At 44.3% G+C, this 16386-nt stretch overlaps 1 protein-coding gene across 1 annotated transcript in view; it reads right to left on the reverse strand.

The window, feature by feature from the left end:
• Positions 1-1002: 1002 nt before the first annotated feature.
• The window catches only part of SCN10A (sodium voltage-gated channel alpha subunit 10), a 103250-nt gene continuing 87866 nt past the window's right edge, over positions 1003-16386 (reverse strand). The window contains exons 25-26 of the mRNA XM_056129346.1: positions 7649-7919; positions 1003-2219 (exon numbers count right to left, since the gene is read on the reverse strand). Of these exons, the coding sequence (XP_055985321.1) occupies positions 1003-2219; positions 7649-7919 (1488 nt within the window). The remainder of the gene's footprint in view (positions 2220-7648; positions 7920-16386) is intronic.

The raw sequence follows: 16386 nt of genomic DNA on the forward strand, positions 1-16386 counted from the left end.
AGCCCTATAATATCCATGTCCATAACTCTCCTCCTCTCCTATCCCAACATCAAACACAGGAAACCAAGGTTGAGAGGGGAAAGCACTTGACCCATGTCATCTAGGAAAATGGTGGAGGATATAGGTTAAGAGCAAACTCCTGGAAAAGAGCTTCTTCCTGCCTCACCCAGCTCCAGATTACAAAATAGCAGGATCCCTGAAAGGGAAGGAGAAGGAAGCATGATCCCTTAATGCCACATAGGTTAAAAATAGGCTGCTTTAAAATAGGACATTTCTCTTAATATACTTTTAAAAATATTAGTTTTATTAGAGGTCTCTAAGGCCTTTCATAACAGAGGCCACAGGTACAACCCTAGGCTGGAGTACTTGTGCCTGGCATCTCTCAACATGCAGTCATGCAAATCCTAAGTAGGGATGCCAGTCTCCATGTGGTGCTTCACAAAGGGTTCCCGCCCATCTTTTTTGTTTGTTTGTTTGTTTTGAGGTCTCACCTGGAAGTGCTTAGGACTTACTCCTGGCTTTGTGCTCAGGAATCAACTCCTGGAAGTACTCAGGGGACCATATGCATGGTACCGGGATTGAACCTGGCACCTGCACGCAAGGCAAGTGCCTTACCTGCAGTGCTAACTTTCCTGTCCATCCTAAGAGACATCTATGTCATAGCTCTTTGGAAGTTCTAGTACTGAGAAGCTTGTCTGGATAAAGGTCAGTTCTAGTCACAATCAACATAGAAGGACCAGGGGACGTTTTCTGGAAGGAAGGGAACCCATCATCTAATACTAAAATTCAAAAAGGGAAGTCACAGTGGTGCTGATCTCTGCATCTTATGCCTGTGAGTGTTTGGGGGCCTCTTCCAGGTGGCCACTGATGTTGGCGCCTGCCCTATTCCGACCTTGAGACCATTGGCATGCACTGGTGAGTTGGTGGCTGAGTGCCACCTGGAGTGGGAAGAAATTATCAGGGAGCATAATGTCATATCAGAATCTGTGCAGCTAGTCTTCACTACAGCCCAGGGCCAGTTGCTGTCTTACTCATAGCTTCATCTTCATTTTGCATTGAGCTGGATGTGCTCATGTTGGCTTGGTCACTAAGGCCTCTAGTGACACTGTCGTAGGATGGTGGGAAAGATGTGGCAGAGGCAGTTGCAGATTTGTCTGGGAGCATACAATGTTCATTTGCCATAAAAGCACCGGGAAAGTCTTCACCTGGGGGTGACCCAGTCTGCTCTTCAGCTCTGGGTACCCTCTGGGGATTGGAGAATGTGATGGAACGATGTAGGACATAGCTCCGATAGGCCTTTTGAATGACAGTGGCTGAAATATCTTCTTGTTTCCACCGGAGGGTGGTTGCTATAGGTTCATAGGATGCTTTGGAAAGATTAGTTGCCATAAATTTCTCCTCCATATTTGCCTTCAGTGTATCCAACTCTCCAGATTCTCCCAGAACATTTTTGGTGAAAGCAAAAAGGATGTCCAAACAGTGGATCTTATCTCCAGGGACCAAGGGCAGGTCCATCTGAATCAATACACTCTGATTAGGCTTTGGGATTCGTAGGGGGCCTGAGAGGGTGTCTGCAAAGTCTGAGAGGGCTGAAAAGGAAATGAACTGGGTGGCCTCTGGGTCGAACTTCTCCCAGGTCTCATAGAACATATCGAAATCATCCTCGCTCAGAGGTTCTGTGCTCTCCTCTGTGGCCACATTGAAGTTCTCCAGGATCACTGCGATGTACATGTTGACGACGATGAGGAAGGAGATGATGATGTATGTGGTGAAGAAGATGATGCCTACAGCTGGGTTACCGCAGTCCCCTACAGAGTTGTTGGTGTTGTTCACAGCAGGGTCACAGTAGGGGGGGCCCGTGTTGAGGATGGGGCTCAGGAGGCCATCCCAACCTGCTGAGGTGGTGATCTGGAAGAGGCACAGCATGCTGTTGGCGAAGGTCTTGAAATTGAACATGTCGTCAATGCCAGCCTCGTACTTTACATTGGGGAAGCTGGCCATACCGAAGATGGAGTAGATGAACATGACAAGGAAGAGCAGCAGCCCGATGTTGAAGAGGGCAGGCAGGGACATCATGAGGGCGAAGAGCAGTGTGCGGATGCCCTTGGCTGCTCGGATCAGCCTGAGGATGCGGCCGATGCGGGCCAGGCGGATGACGCGGAAGAGGGTGGGGGAGAAGTAATTTTCAAGTGACTTAAGAATCACAGAAAATACCAGGCCTTAAAAGAGAGGGAAATGATCTAATTAGTACATGCACCCACAGTCCCTGGCAAAGTGTGATCACACCCCCTCCTCTCTGCTCTATAGAAACTTCTGGGTGAGTGTCTGTGTTTAAGGATGCCAGTCCTCTAAGCCTGGCAGTGGAGGGCACAAAATAGGAGCTCAGTAAGTGTCCCTGGCACAAATCCTTTCTCTTTCAAGCAGTTCTCATCCTTGTTCCTGCTTTCCATCTAGCCCTCTACCTGGAATATCTTTTTGGTAGACCTCCGTGGTCTAGGATCTGTCATGTGCATCTTTTGCAGCTGGGTGGAATCACCTCATCCCCCATACATGCACAGTCCTTGTCTGTTTTGGTGCTTGGCACAGACCCTGCTCTTTGCTGAGAACTCAGCCTTTGGATTATGCCTTTTCTTCTACTCAGGCCCTTTGCTCTGTGAAGGCCAGTATCCCACTATGATTCATGTCCCTATCTCCTGCTGTGAAGATTGACTCAGTTCCTGGCACATGGTCCTGTGGATAATTGCACAGGGGCTGGTATTAATTATAAGGGGGGCTGAGAAGTTGGGCAACTCGCTGACAGCTAAAGCAGAATGGCTTTGAATGGCCAGCTGTCTGCATAAAGGCTTTGAGTTGTTTCTTTAACTTCCAGCTGTGCTTGAACTCTATGTTAGGGCCTGAAGATGGGTTTGTTTAGGGTCAGTTACAGCCCCAATGATGAACAAGATTGGAGAGGTGAAATGTGTATGTATCTTCCTATGTGCTCTGTAACTTGAGGATTTTTGCCACCCTTAGTCCAGGGATCAGCAGAGGCTATTGGGACTGCCAAAGATTAGGCAAGAGAGATTGCACAGCCAATCAAGACAAATGGTGAGGGGTGTGGTAGCCAGCTCCCTCTCTTTGCTAGGATTCTATTAGCCTTCTTCTCCCACTAGCCATATATTGAATGAATACAGGGGGTCTGGGTATCGTGTTGGGGGGAGGAAGAGAACGGGAGGAGACTTGGAAGAGAGTTACACTTGATCACAAAATCTTTATGACTCTCTTAAAGTCCAGTTTAGCAAGACATTATTTTTTCCCATAGTGTGGGATAAAGTCTGTGTTTATGGAATCAACAAAGATTCTGACAACCTACAAGTTTGCATTTACTAAAGGAAGAATGAACATTTGTACTTGAAAGTTGAACTTTGTACTTGAGTAGTTGCTCAATACATGTCTTGCTAGTGGGAAGGGTACAGGGAGAGTGTGAAGGGAAGAGTGATGGACAGATGAATTCTTTCACCTGCTCTCTGCTGTCTCTATGAGTGATTTCTGCCTTGTGGTTACTCTTGCTATGTAGGTCACAGAAACACATAGCTGAAGTGTCTCCATCATGGGATGAAGTACTTCCAGATTACTTTATTTCTGCAGAACCAAGCAAGTCATGTAAGTAAGATACCCTATCTAAGATAAAAATAGCATTTAGTTGGGTATAGAGGGGACTTTCCTCAACATAGTTAAAGCCATCTACCACAAGACTACAGCAAGCATTATCCTCAATGGGGAAAAACTGAGAGCCTTCCCTCTAAGATCAGGGACGAGACAAGGATGCCCACTGTCTCCACTGCTGTTCAATATAGTACTGGAAGTACTTGCAATAGTGATTAGGCAAGAAAAAGATATTAAGGGCATTCATGTAGGAAAGGAAGAAATCAAGCTCTCACTATTTGCAGATGATATGATACTATACTTAGAGAACCCAATAACCTCCACCAAAAAACTCTTAGAAACAATAGACTTGTATAGTAAAGTTGCAGGCTATAAAGTCAATACCCAAAAGTCCATGGCTTTCCTATACGCAAACAGTGAGAGAGAGAAAAGCTACATGAAAAAAACAATCCCGTTCACAACTGTGCCCCAGAAAATCAAGTACCTAGGAATCAGCTTAACCAAGGAAGTAAAGGACCTGTACAAAGAAAACTACAAAACGCTGCTTCAGGAAATAAAAGAGGACATAAGGAAATGGAAAGATATCCCCTGCTCATGGGTCGGGAGACTTAACATTGTCAAAATGGCAATACTAACTGAAAGCATTGTATAAATTCAATGCAATTCCTATAAGGATACCCATGACATTTTTCAAAGAAATGGAGCAAACACTCATGAAATTTATATGGAACAATAAGCCCCCGCGAATAGCTAAAGCAATTCTTGGGAAAAAGAAAATGGGAGAAATCAACTTCCCTAACTTCAAACTCTACTACAAAGCAGTAATAATTAAAACAGCATGGTACTGGAACAAAGGCAGAACTGCAGACCAATGGAACAGGGTTGAATACACTGACATCTCCCCTCAATCATATGATCATCTAATCTTTGATAAAGGTGCAAGAAATGTGAAGTGGAGTAAGGAAAGCCTCTTTAACAAATTGTGCTGGCATCACTGGACAGCTACATGCAAAAAAATTGGGCTCAGAACTCTGCCTAACACCATGTACAAAAGTAAGATCAAAATGGATTAAAGACCTCAACAGCAGACCAGACACCATAAGGTACATTGAAGACAAAGTTGGCAAAACCTCCATGACATTGAGGCTAATGGTATTTTCAAAGATGCCACGCCAATGGCCGAGCAAGTGAAAACAGAATAGATAAATGGGACTATCTTAAACTAAGAAGCTTCTGCACCTCCAAAGAAACAGTGACCAAAATACAAAGACAGTCTACAGAATGGGAAAGGATATTCACTGAATACACATCTGACAAGGGGTTGATATCAAGGATATACAAAGTACTGGTTGAACTCCACAAGAAGAAAACATACAACCCATCAAAAAATGGGGCAATGAAATGAACAGAAACTTTCTCAAAGAAGAAATCCGAATGGCAAAAAAGCACATGAGAAAATGCTCTACATCATTAATCATCAGGGAGATGCAGATCAAAACCACAATGAGATACCAGCTCACACCTTAGAGACTGGCCCACATTCAAAAGAACAAAAGCAACTGATGCTGGCGTGGATGTGGCAAGAAAGGGACACTCTTTCACTGTTGGTGGGAATGCCGACTAGTTCAACCCTTTTGGAAAACAGTATGGACGTTTCTCAAAAAATTAGAAATTGAGCTCCCATTTGACCCAGCAATACCACTCCTGGGAATATATCCCAGAGAGGCAAAAATGTGTAGTCGAAGTGACATCTACACTTGTTTGTTCATTGCAGCACTCTTTACAATAGCCAGAAATTGGAAGAAACCTGAGTGCCCAAGAACAGATGACTGGTTAAAGAAACTTTGGTACGTCTACACAATGGAGTACTATGTAACTCTTAGAAAAGATGAAGTCATGAAATTTACATACAAGTGGTACAATATGGAAAGTATCATGCTAAGCGAAATGAGTCAGAAAGAGAGGGATAGACATAGAAAGATTGCATTCATCTGGGGGATATAAAGTAACAAATTATGAGATTAATACCCAAGAATAGCTGAGATCAACACCAGGAGGATTACTCCATAGCTTAGAGGCCAGCCGGGTATTCTAGGGGAAAGGGCAGTTCAGATAGAGAAGGGAGCACCAAATAAAGGCTGTTTGGAGGATCCTCCCAGGAGGGGAGATGCATGTTGAAAGTAGACTATGGACTGAACATGTTTTCCACTCAATGCCTCTTTTGCAGACCACAACACCCAAAAGGAGAGAGAGAACAAAAGGGAATGCCCTGCCACAGAGGCAGGGTGAAGGGGGGGTGGGGGGGATATTATCCATGGTGGTGGAAAATGGGCACTGGTGGAGGGATGGGTATTTGATCATTGTATGACCGAAACCCAAGCACAAAGATTTGTAAATCTCCAACTCTACCTCATGGTGCTTCACTAATAAAAAAAAAAAAGATGAATTCTAAAGTAAAAAAAAAGCATTTAGCTTTTCACTTGGAAGGCGGACAAACAAAACAAACTCCCCACTAAACAAACAAGCAAATAGCCATGAATAGCGATAGCACAGCGGGTAGGGCATTCGCCTTACAAGCGGCGAACATGGCCGACCCGAGTTTGATTCCTCCATCCCTCTTGGAGAGCCCGGCAAGCTACCGAGAGTATTCGATATGCCAGACACAGTAACAACAAAGTCTCCAATGGAGACGTTACTGGGCCCGCTCGAGCAAATCGACGATCAACGGGAGGGCCTTTACTTTACTTTACTTTACTTTACTTTACTTTACTTTATGTAAATAAAACAAAAATTAAAACAACAAATAAACACAAGCCAAGGCTGTGTTTCAGCTGTAGGGCAGGGAGATGGATTGCTTCCAAGCTTATTTAGATGCTATTAATTCTTTGATGGTAAATCAATAGAAAATGAAGTCTATAGCTATGTCCTGATATGAAAAGTAAGCAGGTTAAGCTAGGATATATTTATAATGCAGAGTAAGATTGGTGTACTGGAATTTGGCCTTTATAGGGCCAAACTTTGGCAAAATCACAGGAAGGCTGAAAGTAGTCCTTGGAGTCAACCAGTTGACTGAGAGAACATTAGCCTGGACTGAATGCAGCTGTACTCTTTTTAAACTATATGAGCTCCTCTACCCTCCTTAATCTCTGAGGCTCAATTTTGAATCTATAAGATGAAGATTTTCCTCCTTATACGACTGCTGAAAAGATACCTGGAGGCCAGCCCATTGCTTAGAACTCAGCAAGTACTCCTTCATGGCAGTCTTTTTCCTCACTTAGGCTTCTGGCTCACCAGTTTCCTCTGAGTGTCACTGGCTCCCAAATCCTGGGCATAGCATTCAGCCACATCCCAGATGAGGATGTTGCCACAATAGCATTAATCCCTTGGGGGAATCCCTTGGCTTCTCTAACGCATATCATCTCTAAGTGGCCAGTTAATAGAAATATAATTCTAGCCTCTTGATTGAAAATTTTCTTTTGAATAATCTCTTCCTCATCTTTTCTCACAGTTCTGGCAATCACCCTCTTTTCCAGGAAGTGTTGTATGATTCACCCCCTTGTCACATGTGTGCAAGACCATGCAAGGCAAATGCCCTTACCACTGCACTGCTCCAGCACTTCATATAGTTCCCGAAGCCACCCAGGATTGATCCCTGAGCACACAGCCAGGAATAAGCCTGAGCATTGCCAGGCCATAAAGAGTAGGCCTCTGGGAAACTCACCCTCTTGGGTTCTCTGGAAGAGTTATGGTTCCTGGCAATGTGTTGTTCACCCAGTAGCCAGCCCAGTAAAGACCCAAATAGAACCTCTCCATCTCTCAGTGAGGGAAGCAACAAATACTGGGCATTCCTCTAACAGGAAACTGTTTTGAAAGTTTTCTGGCTGTTCCCACACGTTTGAAAGGGTGGGTAGACCCCCCCACCACCCCCAGAACTGAGCTGCTTTGTTCTCTCCCTCAGATTCCATATCACATAGGACCATCACCACCCATGATGCCCACTTACTCCCAATGGACAGGACCACAACAATAAAGTCAAACACATTCCAGCCATTGGTGAAGTAGTACTGCCTCAAGGCGAACATCTTCATGACACACTCCCCGGTGAACACAGCCACAAAGAACTGGTTGATTTTGTTAAGAACTTTTGTCTTTTCTTCACTCTGCTCATCAGTCTCCACCATCATGGTGATCATGTTGAGGCAGATGAGAACCATGATGGTGATGTCAAAAGCTTGTCTGGTTACGATGTCAAAGACGAAGCCCTGGTACTTGTTCTGAGAAAGCAAGAGAAGATAGCAGTAAGGCCTCTAAGATGACACACACCAAGATACTGGAGGGGCTGGTTCCTTAGAGATGGACATTAGAAGTCTGTCTCTGTTGTCTTCCTCAGACACTACATCAAGCAGAAGTGAAATTCTGGCCATACTACTTCTGAAAGCTGACTCTTAGAAGAGTTCCTCTTATTGCTCAATTAAAGTACTCCTCAACTCTTTGGCCTTCTGAAGTCCCTGGACACTTTGTCTGGTCCCACCCATCCTCCCATCTGCCATAGAAGCTCCCTAACTTGGCTTATCTTGAATAACCTGTAATCTTGAATGACTCTCTCCTTCTAAGCCTTAGTTTATCCAGAAATTCTCCTTAATAAAGGTCTCAAGTGATAGTGCTGTAGGAAGGGCATTGGCCTTGCATGCAGCCAACTTGGGTTCAAACTCCAGCACTTTATATGGTCCCCATAGCTACCCAGGATGGATCCCTGAGCACACAATCAGGAATAAGCCTGAGCATTGCCAGGTGTGAACTCTTTAAACCCTTACACCCCTATACACACACAAAAAGAAAATTTTTATTAATCATAGTTTAGAATCCCTTTTAGGTTCTTGTAGCTTTATAATGAGCTCTAATATTTCATGTAATTTCTTTATTTGGGGGAGACTACCGGAGTGCTTGGGAGCCCTGGAGGTGCTACTCATTCCAGCAGTGCCAGGCCAAATGGTTAGGTTTACAGACTTGCAATGTGGTGATGCTCAGGCCCCCTGGCAATGCTAGGGAAGTCACACAGTGGCAGAGATTGAACTGGGGTCTCATGCATGCAAGGCATAGGTTCCAACATTTGGACCCCATTCCCTGACCCTCCATGTATGTTTTTTTTCTTCATTCTAGACAATGAGTCCTTTGAGGATGGAGCCATGTTTGTTTAACTTTGTATTCTTATCAAAGTCATTAACTTTGTATGACTGTCATCCCATTGTTCATCGATTTCTTCGAGCAGGCACCAGTAATGTCTCCATTCATCCTAGCCCTGAGATTTTAGCAAGTGCCACATTGGAGACTCTTTCAAGATCAGGGGAATGAGACCCATCATTGTTACTGGGTTTTGGAATATTGAATACGCCATAGGGAGCTTGCTAGACTCTGTTGTGTGGGAAGGATACTCTTGGTAGCCTGCCGGGTTCTCCAAGAGCAAGAACTAGACAATGCATTCTTATAGTGTTCTGAATATTCCAAATATTCCAGAAATGCTAGTCAAGTTAGTGATTAGAAGAAAAAATTAGAGGTAACGCTATAATTCATTCCTTTAAATGGTCTCTTTATTCCTGGGTTTGTGCAAATGCAGGTCAGGGCATGGGATTAGGTTTTAGTTGTTTGCATTTTTAGAGATAAGCAGGGTGTCCTGGATATCCATGAGATAATTTTGATCAGGCTATTTATATAGTGTTTTTAATAAGCTTCTAGTATAATTCTATAGCCTTTCCCATGCTACTAACATCTTACTTCTCTTTGAGTCCTTGACTAGCCTCATTCTTTTTTTTTAATTGAATCACCGTGAGATACAGGCACCAAGTTTTCATGATTGAGTTTCAGTCATACAATGATTGAACACCCATCCCTCCACCAGTGCACATTTTCCACCACCAATGTCCCCAGTATTATCCTCCACATTCCAACCCTCCCACTTCCTCTATGGCAGACAATTTCCCCATACTTTCTCTCTACTTTGGGGCACTGTGGTTTTCAGTACAGATACGAAGAGGCTATCATGTTTGGTCCTTTATCTACTTTCAGCACACATCTCCCATCTGGAACTATCTCTCCAACCATTATTTACTTAGTGATCCCTTCTCTATTCTAGCTGCCTTCTCCCCCAGCTCATGAGGCAGCCGACAACCATGGAACAATATTCCTGACCCTGTCTCTACTGTCCTTGGGTGTCAGTCTCATATTATGTTATTTTATATTTCACAAATGAGTGCTGTCATTCTGTGTCTGTCCCTCTCTTTATGACTCATTTCACTTAGAATGATACTCTCCATGATCATCTACATATAAGCAAATTTCATGACTTCATCTTTCCTAACTGTTGCATAGTATTCCATTGTGTAGTTGTACCAAAGTTTCTTTAACCAGTCATCTGTTCTCAGGCACTTGGGTTGTTTCCAGATTCTGGCTACTTTGAACAATGCTGCAATTAACATACAGGTGCATATGTCATTTCTATGGTTCTTTTTTTGCATCCTCAGGATATATTCCTAGAAGCAGTATTATAGGGTCATGTGGAAACTCAATTTCTAGTTTTTTAATGAATGCCCATATTGATCACTTGATCACTTGACATCCCATTACACATCGATTTGCTCAAGTGGGTGCCAGTAATGTCTCCATTCGTCCTTGTCACATGCTAGTGTAGTTCAATGGTATCTGCTCATTCTAGGAACACGAAGAGCCTCAAACCGATCATTCAGGGTCTTGACGAAGAAGTCTGACCATCTCATAGGTGGGTGGCCACGGGATCTTTTGACGTCCTGTGGAATCCAGTCGATAATGGCTCTAGTCTAGTGGTCATCTCCAAATCCCATTACGTGTCCAGCCCATCTGATTTTCGATGCCTTCGCAAACGAGACAGCATCCCTGATTCTTGACTGTCGACAGAGGTTAGAACTCTGAATTCTTCCTCTCATTTGAGTGAAGTGTGATACTCCAAACATAGCTCTTTTGAATCCTCTTTGGAGACCCGAATAGCGTTCTCATCCTGTTTTTGTAGGGCCCAGGTCTCTGAGGCGCATGTTAATGCAGGAAGAACAGTGGAATCGAAGAAATGTGCTCGGAGCTGGAGGTTCTTCGTCCTCTTAGTTATTTCTTCGATGCTCTTGAAGGCATTTCAAGACACTCGCTTCCTCCTGTGCAACACAGGTGCCAGGTCATTCGTCATGTTGACTTCTTGACCTAGGTACACATAACTGTTGCATTTGGATATTTTCATTCCGTTGAGAGCGAATGGAACTTCAGGAATGAGAGTGTTTCTCATAAACATTGTCTTCGTGAGATCCAGCTGTAGTCTGACCTTTCCACACTCATGGTCAAAGTTGGCCAGCATTTGTGACGTTTGGTGTTATTAGAATGATGTCATCAGCAAAGCGGAGGTGGTGTAGTTTCCGACCACCTATCTTCACTCCCATTCCTTCCCATTTCAGTCATCACATGATGTTTTTGAGAGTGGCACTGAAGAGTTCCGGTGAAATGGTATAAACCTGCTGAATCCCTCTCTTTACATGGATGATCACTTCTTTGTAGAATGGTGAGATCCTGGTAGTGAATCCGTAATACAGCTCATGGAGGATCCTGATTTATTGAACTTGAATGCCCTGTTTGGCTAGGGCTTTGATGACTGCTTCTGTCTCAACAGAATCAAAGGCCTTCTTTAAATCAATGAACGTTAGACAGAGTGGCATCTTGAACTCCCGAGAAACCTCAATGAGCTTGGTTATCGTGTGGGTATGGTCTATCGTGCTGATTCCTTTGCAGAACCAGGCTTGCTCGCATGGTTGTCCTTCACCTAGTGTTCTGTCAATCCTATTCAGGATGACTTGAGTGAACATCTTGTAGATGACAGATAATAGGCAGATCAGGTGATAGTTGACAATGTTGTGGATGTCTCCCTTCTTGTACAGTAGTACAGTCCTGCTGGTTTTCCACTGGGACAGAACCTTGCATTCAGATAGGTAGCATGCGAAGAGCTGAGCCAGTGTATTGATGAATACCATTCTTCAGGTGTTCGGGTCTGACCTTGTCTGGGCCTGGTGCTGTTAGCTTCTTTACCAACAAAATGGTGTGTCATGCTGGCAGATGCGGCAGAAGCCAGGAAAAGCATTCTCAATGCCTGCTTGTCCTTCGCCAGCTACAAGACCAAGATGACTGCCCTCTGACGTCCTGATGGATCTATCACATCTTCCAGATGGGCAATGGAGAAGATTATCCATGACTTCTACTTGGATCTCTTCAATAGCTATGTCTACCTGCCCACATACCAAATTCCACAGGATGGATATGTTGTTCCCAACTTTCTCCCTTCCAAAATGCCCATATTATTTTCCAAAAAGGACTCTAGTCTCATTCTCTACTCCCCACCTTCTCTAGAATCCTTCTCTTAAGACCCACCTTGATTTCATCTTCGCCTCTTCAAAAGCTGCTTACTGCTTATTACCCCATGTTCCCAGAGCTGAGGGCAGTCTGAGGCCTTTCTCCATCACCACTGTCACTTCAGCCCTTTCTTCCTCTTATAAAGTGAATCTTATGAAACCTATCCTTTTTAAAGCTGTGTCACCTAACTAGTTCAACCTCTACCTCCTCTTCTTTGCTGCCACTTACAATACTCCTGGTCCCTTTGCTTCATTACTGATGAGTGAGACTCTTGGTCACACTTGGCAACTTTTGGCTATTATCTCTTAGACCATTAGCTAAATCTCCAGTGACCTAGTTTTCCTTGCCCTAAAGAAAAATCTTCTTGAACTGCACAATTCCCCCCACTACCACCTTACTTCTCTCACTATTTTCATTTAAATTTCTTGGAAGAGTTGTATATAATCACTATTTCCTGTTCACTCCTCCACCCACTCCAACATGGCGTTTGTATGTATCCTGCCATGTTTTTTTGTTGAGATTACTAATAACCTCCATACTGTTCAATCCAGTGACGCACACATTTGGCATCGCTTGCTACCTGAAAACCTTCCTTTCTTGGTTTCAATCCTGCCTTGCTTTTCAGGTTCTTTTCTTGCCTTTCTGGATACTAACTTTTTCTTTGTCACCAAACTTTAGATGTTAGAATTCCTCTAGGCTCAATTCAAGGCACGCTTTGCTTTTAACCCCATTCCTTTTTCCTTTACCATATACTCCAGCATATACTCCAGCATATTCATATGTCTGTGAATGAATGCAAGAGTCTTGAGAAATGATTTCCTGGGTTACTGACTGAAATCCCCATCAGGGCAGAAACTTTTTCCATCTTTCTCATATTCTCTGTTCTCAGTGTCTGGCACACAATAGATGTTCCCAGATGAATGACTGGATGGATCGGTGTATGAGTGAATGACAGAATAGACAGTACTGTTACCCACACATCAAGTAAAATGATAAAAACCATTCCCCTAAGTTACATTATATTTAGTCCAGTACAATAGGCCTGCAAAGCTGAGAAAAAGGATGGGAGGATTCTCCCACAAATCTTACCGAAGTGTTCCCAGAAGCTGCCAAGTAGGCAGAGGGGAGGAGGATTGTAAGACAGGTTGGTTACTGCTTTCTATCTCCTTGTGGGGATAGGATTCCCAGTGGGCCAGAGAGATAATAAAGTGAGTAGGGCACTTGCCTTTCACAAGACTGATCTGGGCTTGATCCCCAGCAACCCACACGGTCCCTCTCAGCCTGCCAGCAGTGACCCTGAGTGCAGAGCCAGGAGTAAACCCTGAGCACCACTGGGTATGGCCCCAAACAAACAACAAGCAAAAGGAAACAAATAAACAAAAAAATCAGACCCAAGGACTTTCTCTAGGCATAAAATCTGGTTCCCATATTTTCTGCTTGAGAGCATCATCATCGAGTCACTAATAGCGTCCATTTCATCACTGAACACAATTTAAAAAAAAAGAGGCTCACTTATGGCCACATGACCTCATTAAGTGGACCAGCGACTACATTGCTAAGTTCTGGGCACCAGATTTGCCCTGGATGTCAGATGTCTGGGAGGGCATCTCCTTGCTCAGAGCTCTTGACTTAGCCTGAGGGAAGGGATCAATGCTGCACTCCCCTCGGCACCCTTAGAGAGGATGAAGTGGTGACTGATGATGCGATATTTTTCCAGCATATTATTTTCCTATAAAGTTGAGCATGTGAAACCTGCTTTTGGTGATTTTTGTGACAGTGAATGTTAGAGAATACAATTTCCCTGGCTTGTTGAAGGGTTAGTCTTTTGGAAAAATGTAAGATTTAGAGTTGGAGTTTTCCCAGTGGCAAGGAGTAGTACATATACAGTGTGAGGACTGGGGAGGTCTCAAGGTTGTCTGGTTGGGCCCTGCCAAGAAGTGTCCCCTTTACTCTGGTTTCAAAAGAAAGGCTTTGGTCTTTCTCAGATACCTAGTCCAAGCTGAGACCTCTAGGGAGATCTGGGTGGGGGGAGGCCAAGTTTGTACCCTACCAAAGCTCCAGTTGCCACAGTCACACCCCAAAAGTTGCCACCATGTCTCCAACCAGACTGTCCAATTAAATATTCTGGATTTTCTGGAGTGACCTCTTCAAACTCTACAATACTAACATCGCAGTAGGACCATGCCAGATTGGATGGGAATGGAATGTAGAAGCCAACTAATCTCAACTAACAAAAACATTAACATAGAAGATTTAACTTGCAACAATAGTTTAATAAATCCTTAGGCAAAGAGTTAATGTCTCCATGGTGAGATGCAATCACGATCACGATCACGATCATCCTGTTGTTCGTCGATTGCCTCAAGCAGGCCCCAGTAATGTCTATTCGTCCTAACCCTAAGATTTTAAAAAATGCCATATTCAAGGCTCTTTCAGGATTAGGAGAATGAGACCCATCATTGTTACTGGTATTTGGCATATTGGGTATGACACGGGGAGTTTGCCAAACTCTGCCATGTGGGCAGGTAGCATTTGGTAACCTGCCAGGTTGTCCAAAGTAAAAATGAGATAATAAGATGTCGTGCGGCTGCAAATGCGGCCGCGTGCTTCCAGGAGCTGGGTTTTATAGTCTCTGGGTCTTTATATATTTATATATATAAGGGAGATACAATAATTTCCACAAATTTTCTGTAAGTATTTTTTGATCATTCCATTAGCCATTTTGTGATAACAAAGAATATAAAATAGATTATTGTGGGTCTGCTACAGGGGGAGGCTTGAGGGGTGGTTGGGAAACTAGAGACAGTGGTGGAAGAAAGGAAAAAGCGATGGTGGAATTGGTGTTGGAATATTGAATGCCTGTGACAAATCATCATGAATAACTTTGTAAACTGTGGTGTTTAAAAATGGGAAAAAATTATTCTTACAAAATTAAAAGACGGGTGCTACCAGCAAGTCAATCTGTACCTGTGAGGCGAGTGCAACAGCAGCCTGATGGCGCCTTCAGACTTCCAGATACCCCAAAATTGCTGCTGTGCCTTTGGCCAGACCTCAAAAACTTGGGGAAAAGTTTACCAAGAAAGTAAACGGCCAAAAGTTAGGTATGTGGGAGCCACACCCACAAACCACCTCCGGTTCAGCTATATAATTGGAGGCATGGCCTCTCTGGTTCCTGATTGAACTGCTTAGTGGCCATGATCCCTGAGACTCAGAAAGAAATCGTGGAACCCAGCGGCTTTTGGCAGAAATGCGTCCGGTCCCTGCAGTAGGTTACCAGTGCTGGGCCAACCCAGGTGGGAATAGGTTTCATGCCTTGGCCTATTCCCCCTGGTGGTCCAGTGGCTGCCATCCTCCAGAGGCCACTGGACAGTCAGGTTTGAGCCCACAGTGACGAGACACATGGGGCCTCACGGGATAGGGGTGGAGCTGACTCTTTCCTCCCTGTCCCAACAAGACCCTGAGTCACTGCCCACGAACGACCTTTCTGGCTCCTGATCAAGCTGCCTAACAGCCATGATCCCAGAAACTCAGAAACAAATCTCGAAACCCAGTGGCTTTTGGCAGAAATGCATTCGGACCGTGCAGTAGGTTACTATCGCTGGGCCACCCCAGGGGGGAAAGGGTGCTGTCCCTCCACCTGTTCCTCCTTGGGGGCTCGGTGGCCGCCGTCCACCAGAGGCCATTAGACAGTCAGGTTTGGGCCCACAGTGATGAGACACGCGGGGCCTAACAGGATGGGGGTGGAGCCTGCCCTTTCCTCCCCGTCCCAACAAGATCCCGAGTCGACACCCATGAACAGCCTCTCTGGCTCCTGATCAAGCTGTTTAACGGCCATGATCCCAGAGAGTCAGGAACAAAACTCAGAACCCAGCAGGTTTTGGCAGAAATCCCTCCAGATTTAATCATTAAAATTTTGGAATTTCAAAATCGCACAGCCACTACTGCAGCCATGTGACATCATATGTTATTCATAACCAGGAATAGAAAACAAACTGTCTACTGTTGCCTTTTCAGCAGATCTGAGTGTTGGGGTAAAATCTCAAATAATAATGGTGAGTCTGGTGTCAAAATATTGAATTTAATCAAAGTAGAGAGAGAGTAATGTGGAAATCATCTTCCTCACAGGTAGGGGGAGGGTGTGAGATGGGGGTATGCTGGATTTTTGGTAGTGGAGAATGGGCACTGGTGAAGGTACGGATGTTTCATTGTATGACTGAGACTTAAACCCGAAAGTTTTGTAACTGCTCTCATGGTGATTTAATAAATAAAATTATAAAAAATGGGCTGGAGCGATAGCACAGCGGGTAGGGCGTTCGCCTTACACGC

The sequence above is a fragment of the Sorex fumeus genome, unplaced genomic scaffold (genome assembly GCF_029834395.1).
Source record: "Sorex fumeus unplaced genomic scaffold, SorFum_2.1 ptg000072l, whole genome shotgun sequence".
In the NCBI taxonomy this organism is placed as follows: Eukaryota; Metazoa; Chordata; class Mammalia; order Eulipotyphla; family Soricidae; genus Sorex; species Sorex fumeus.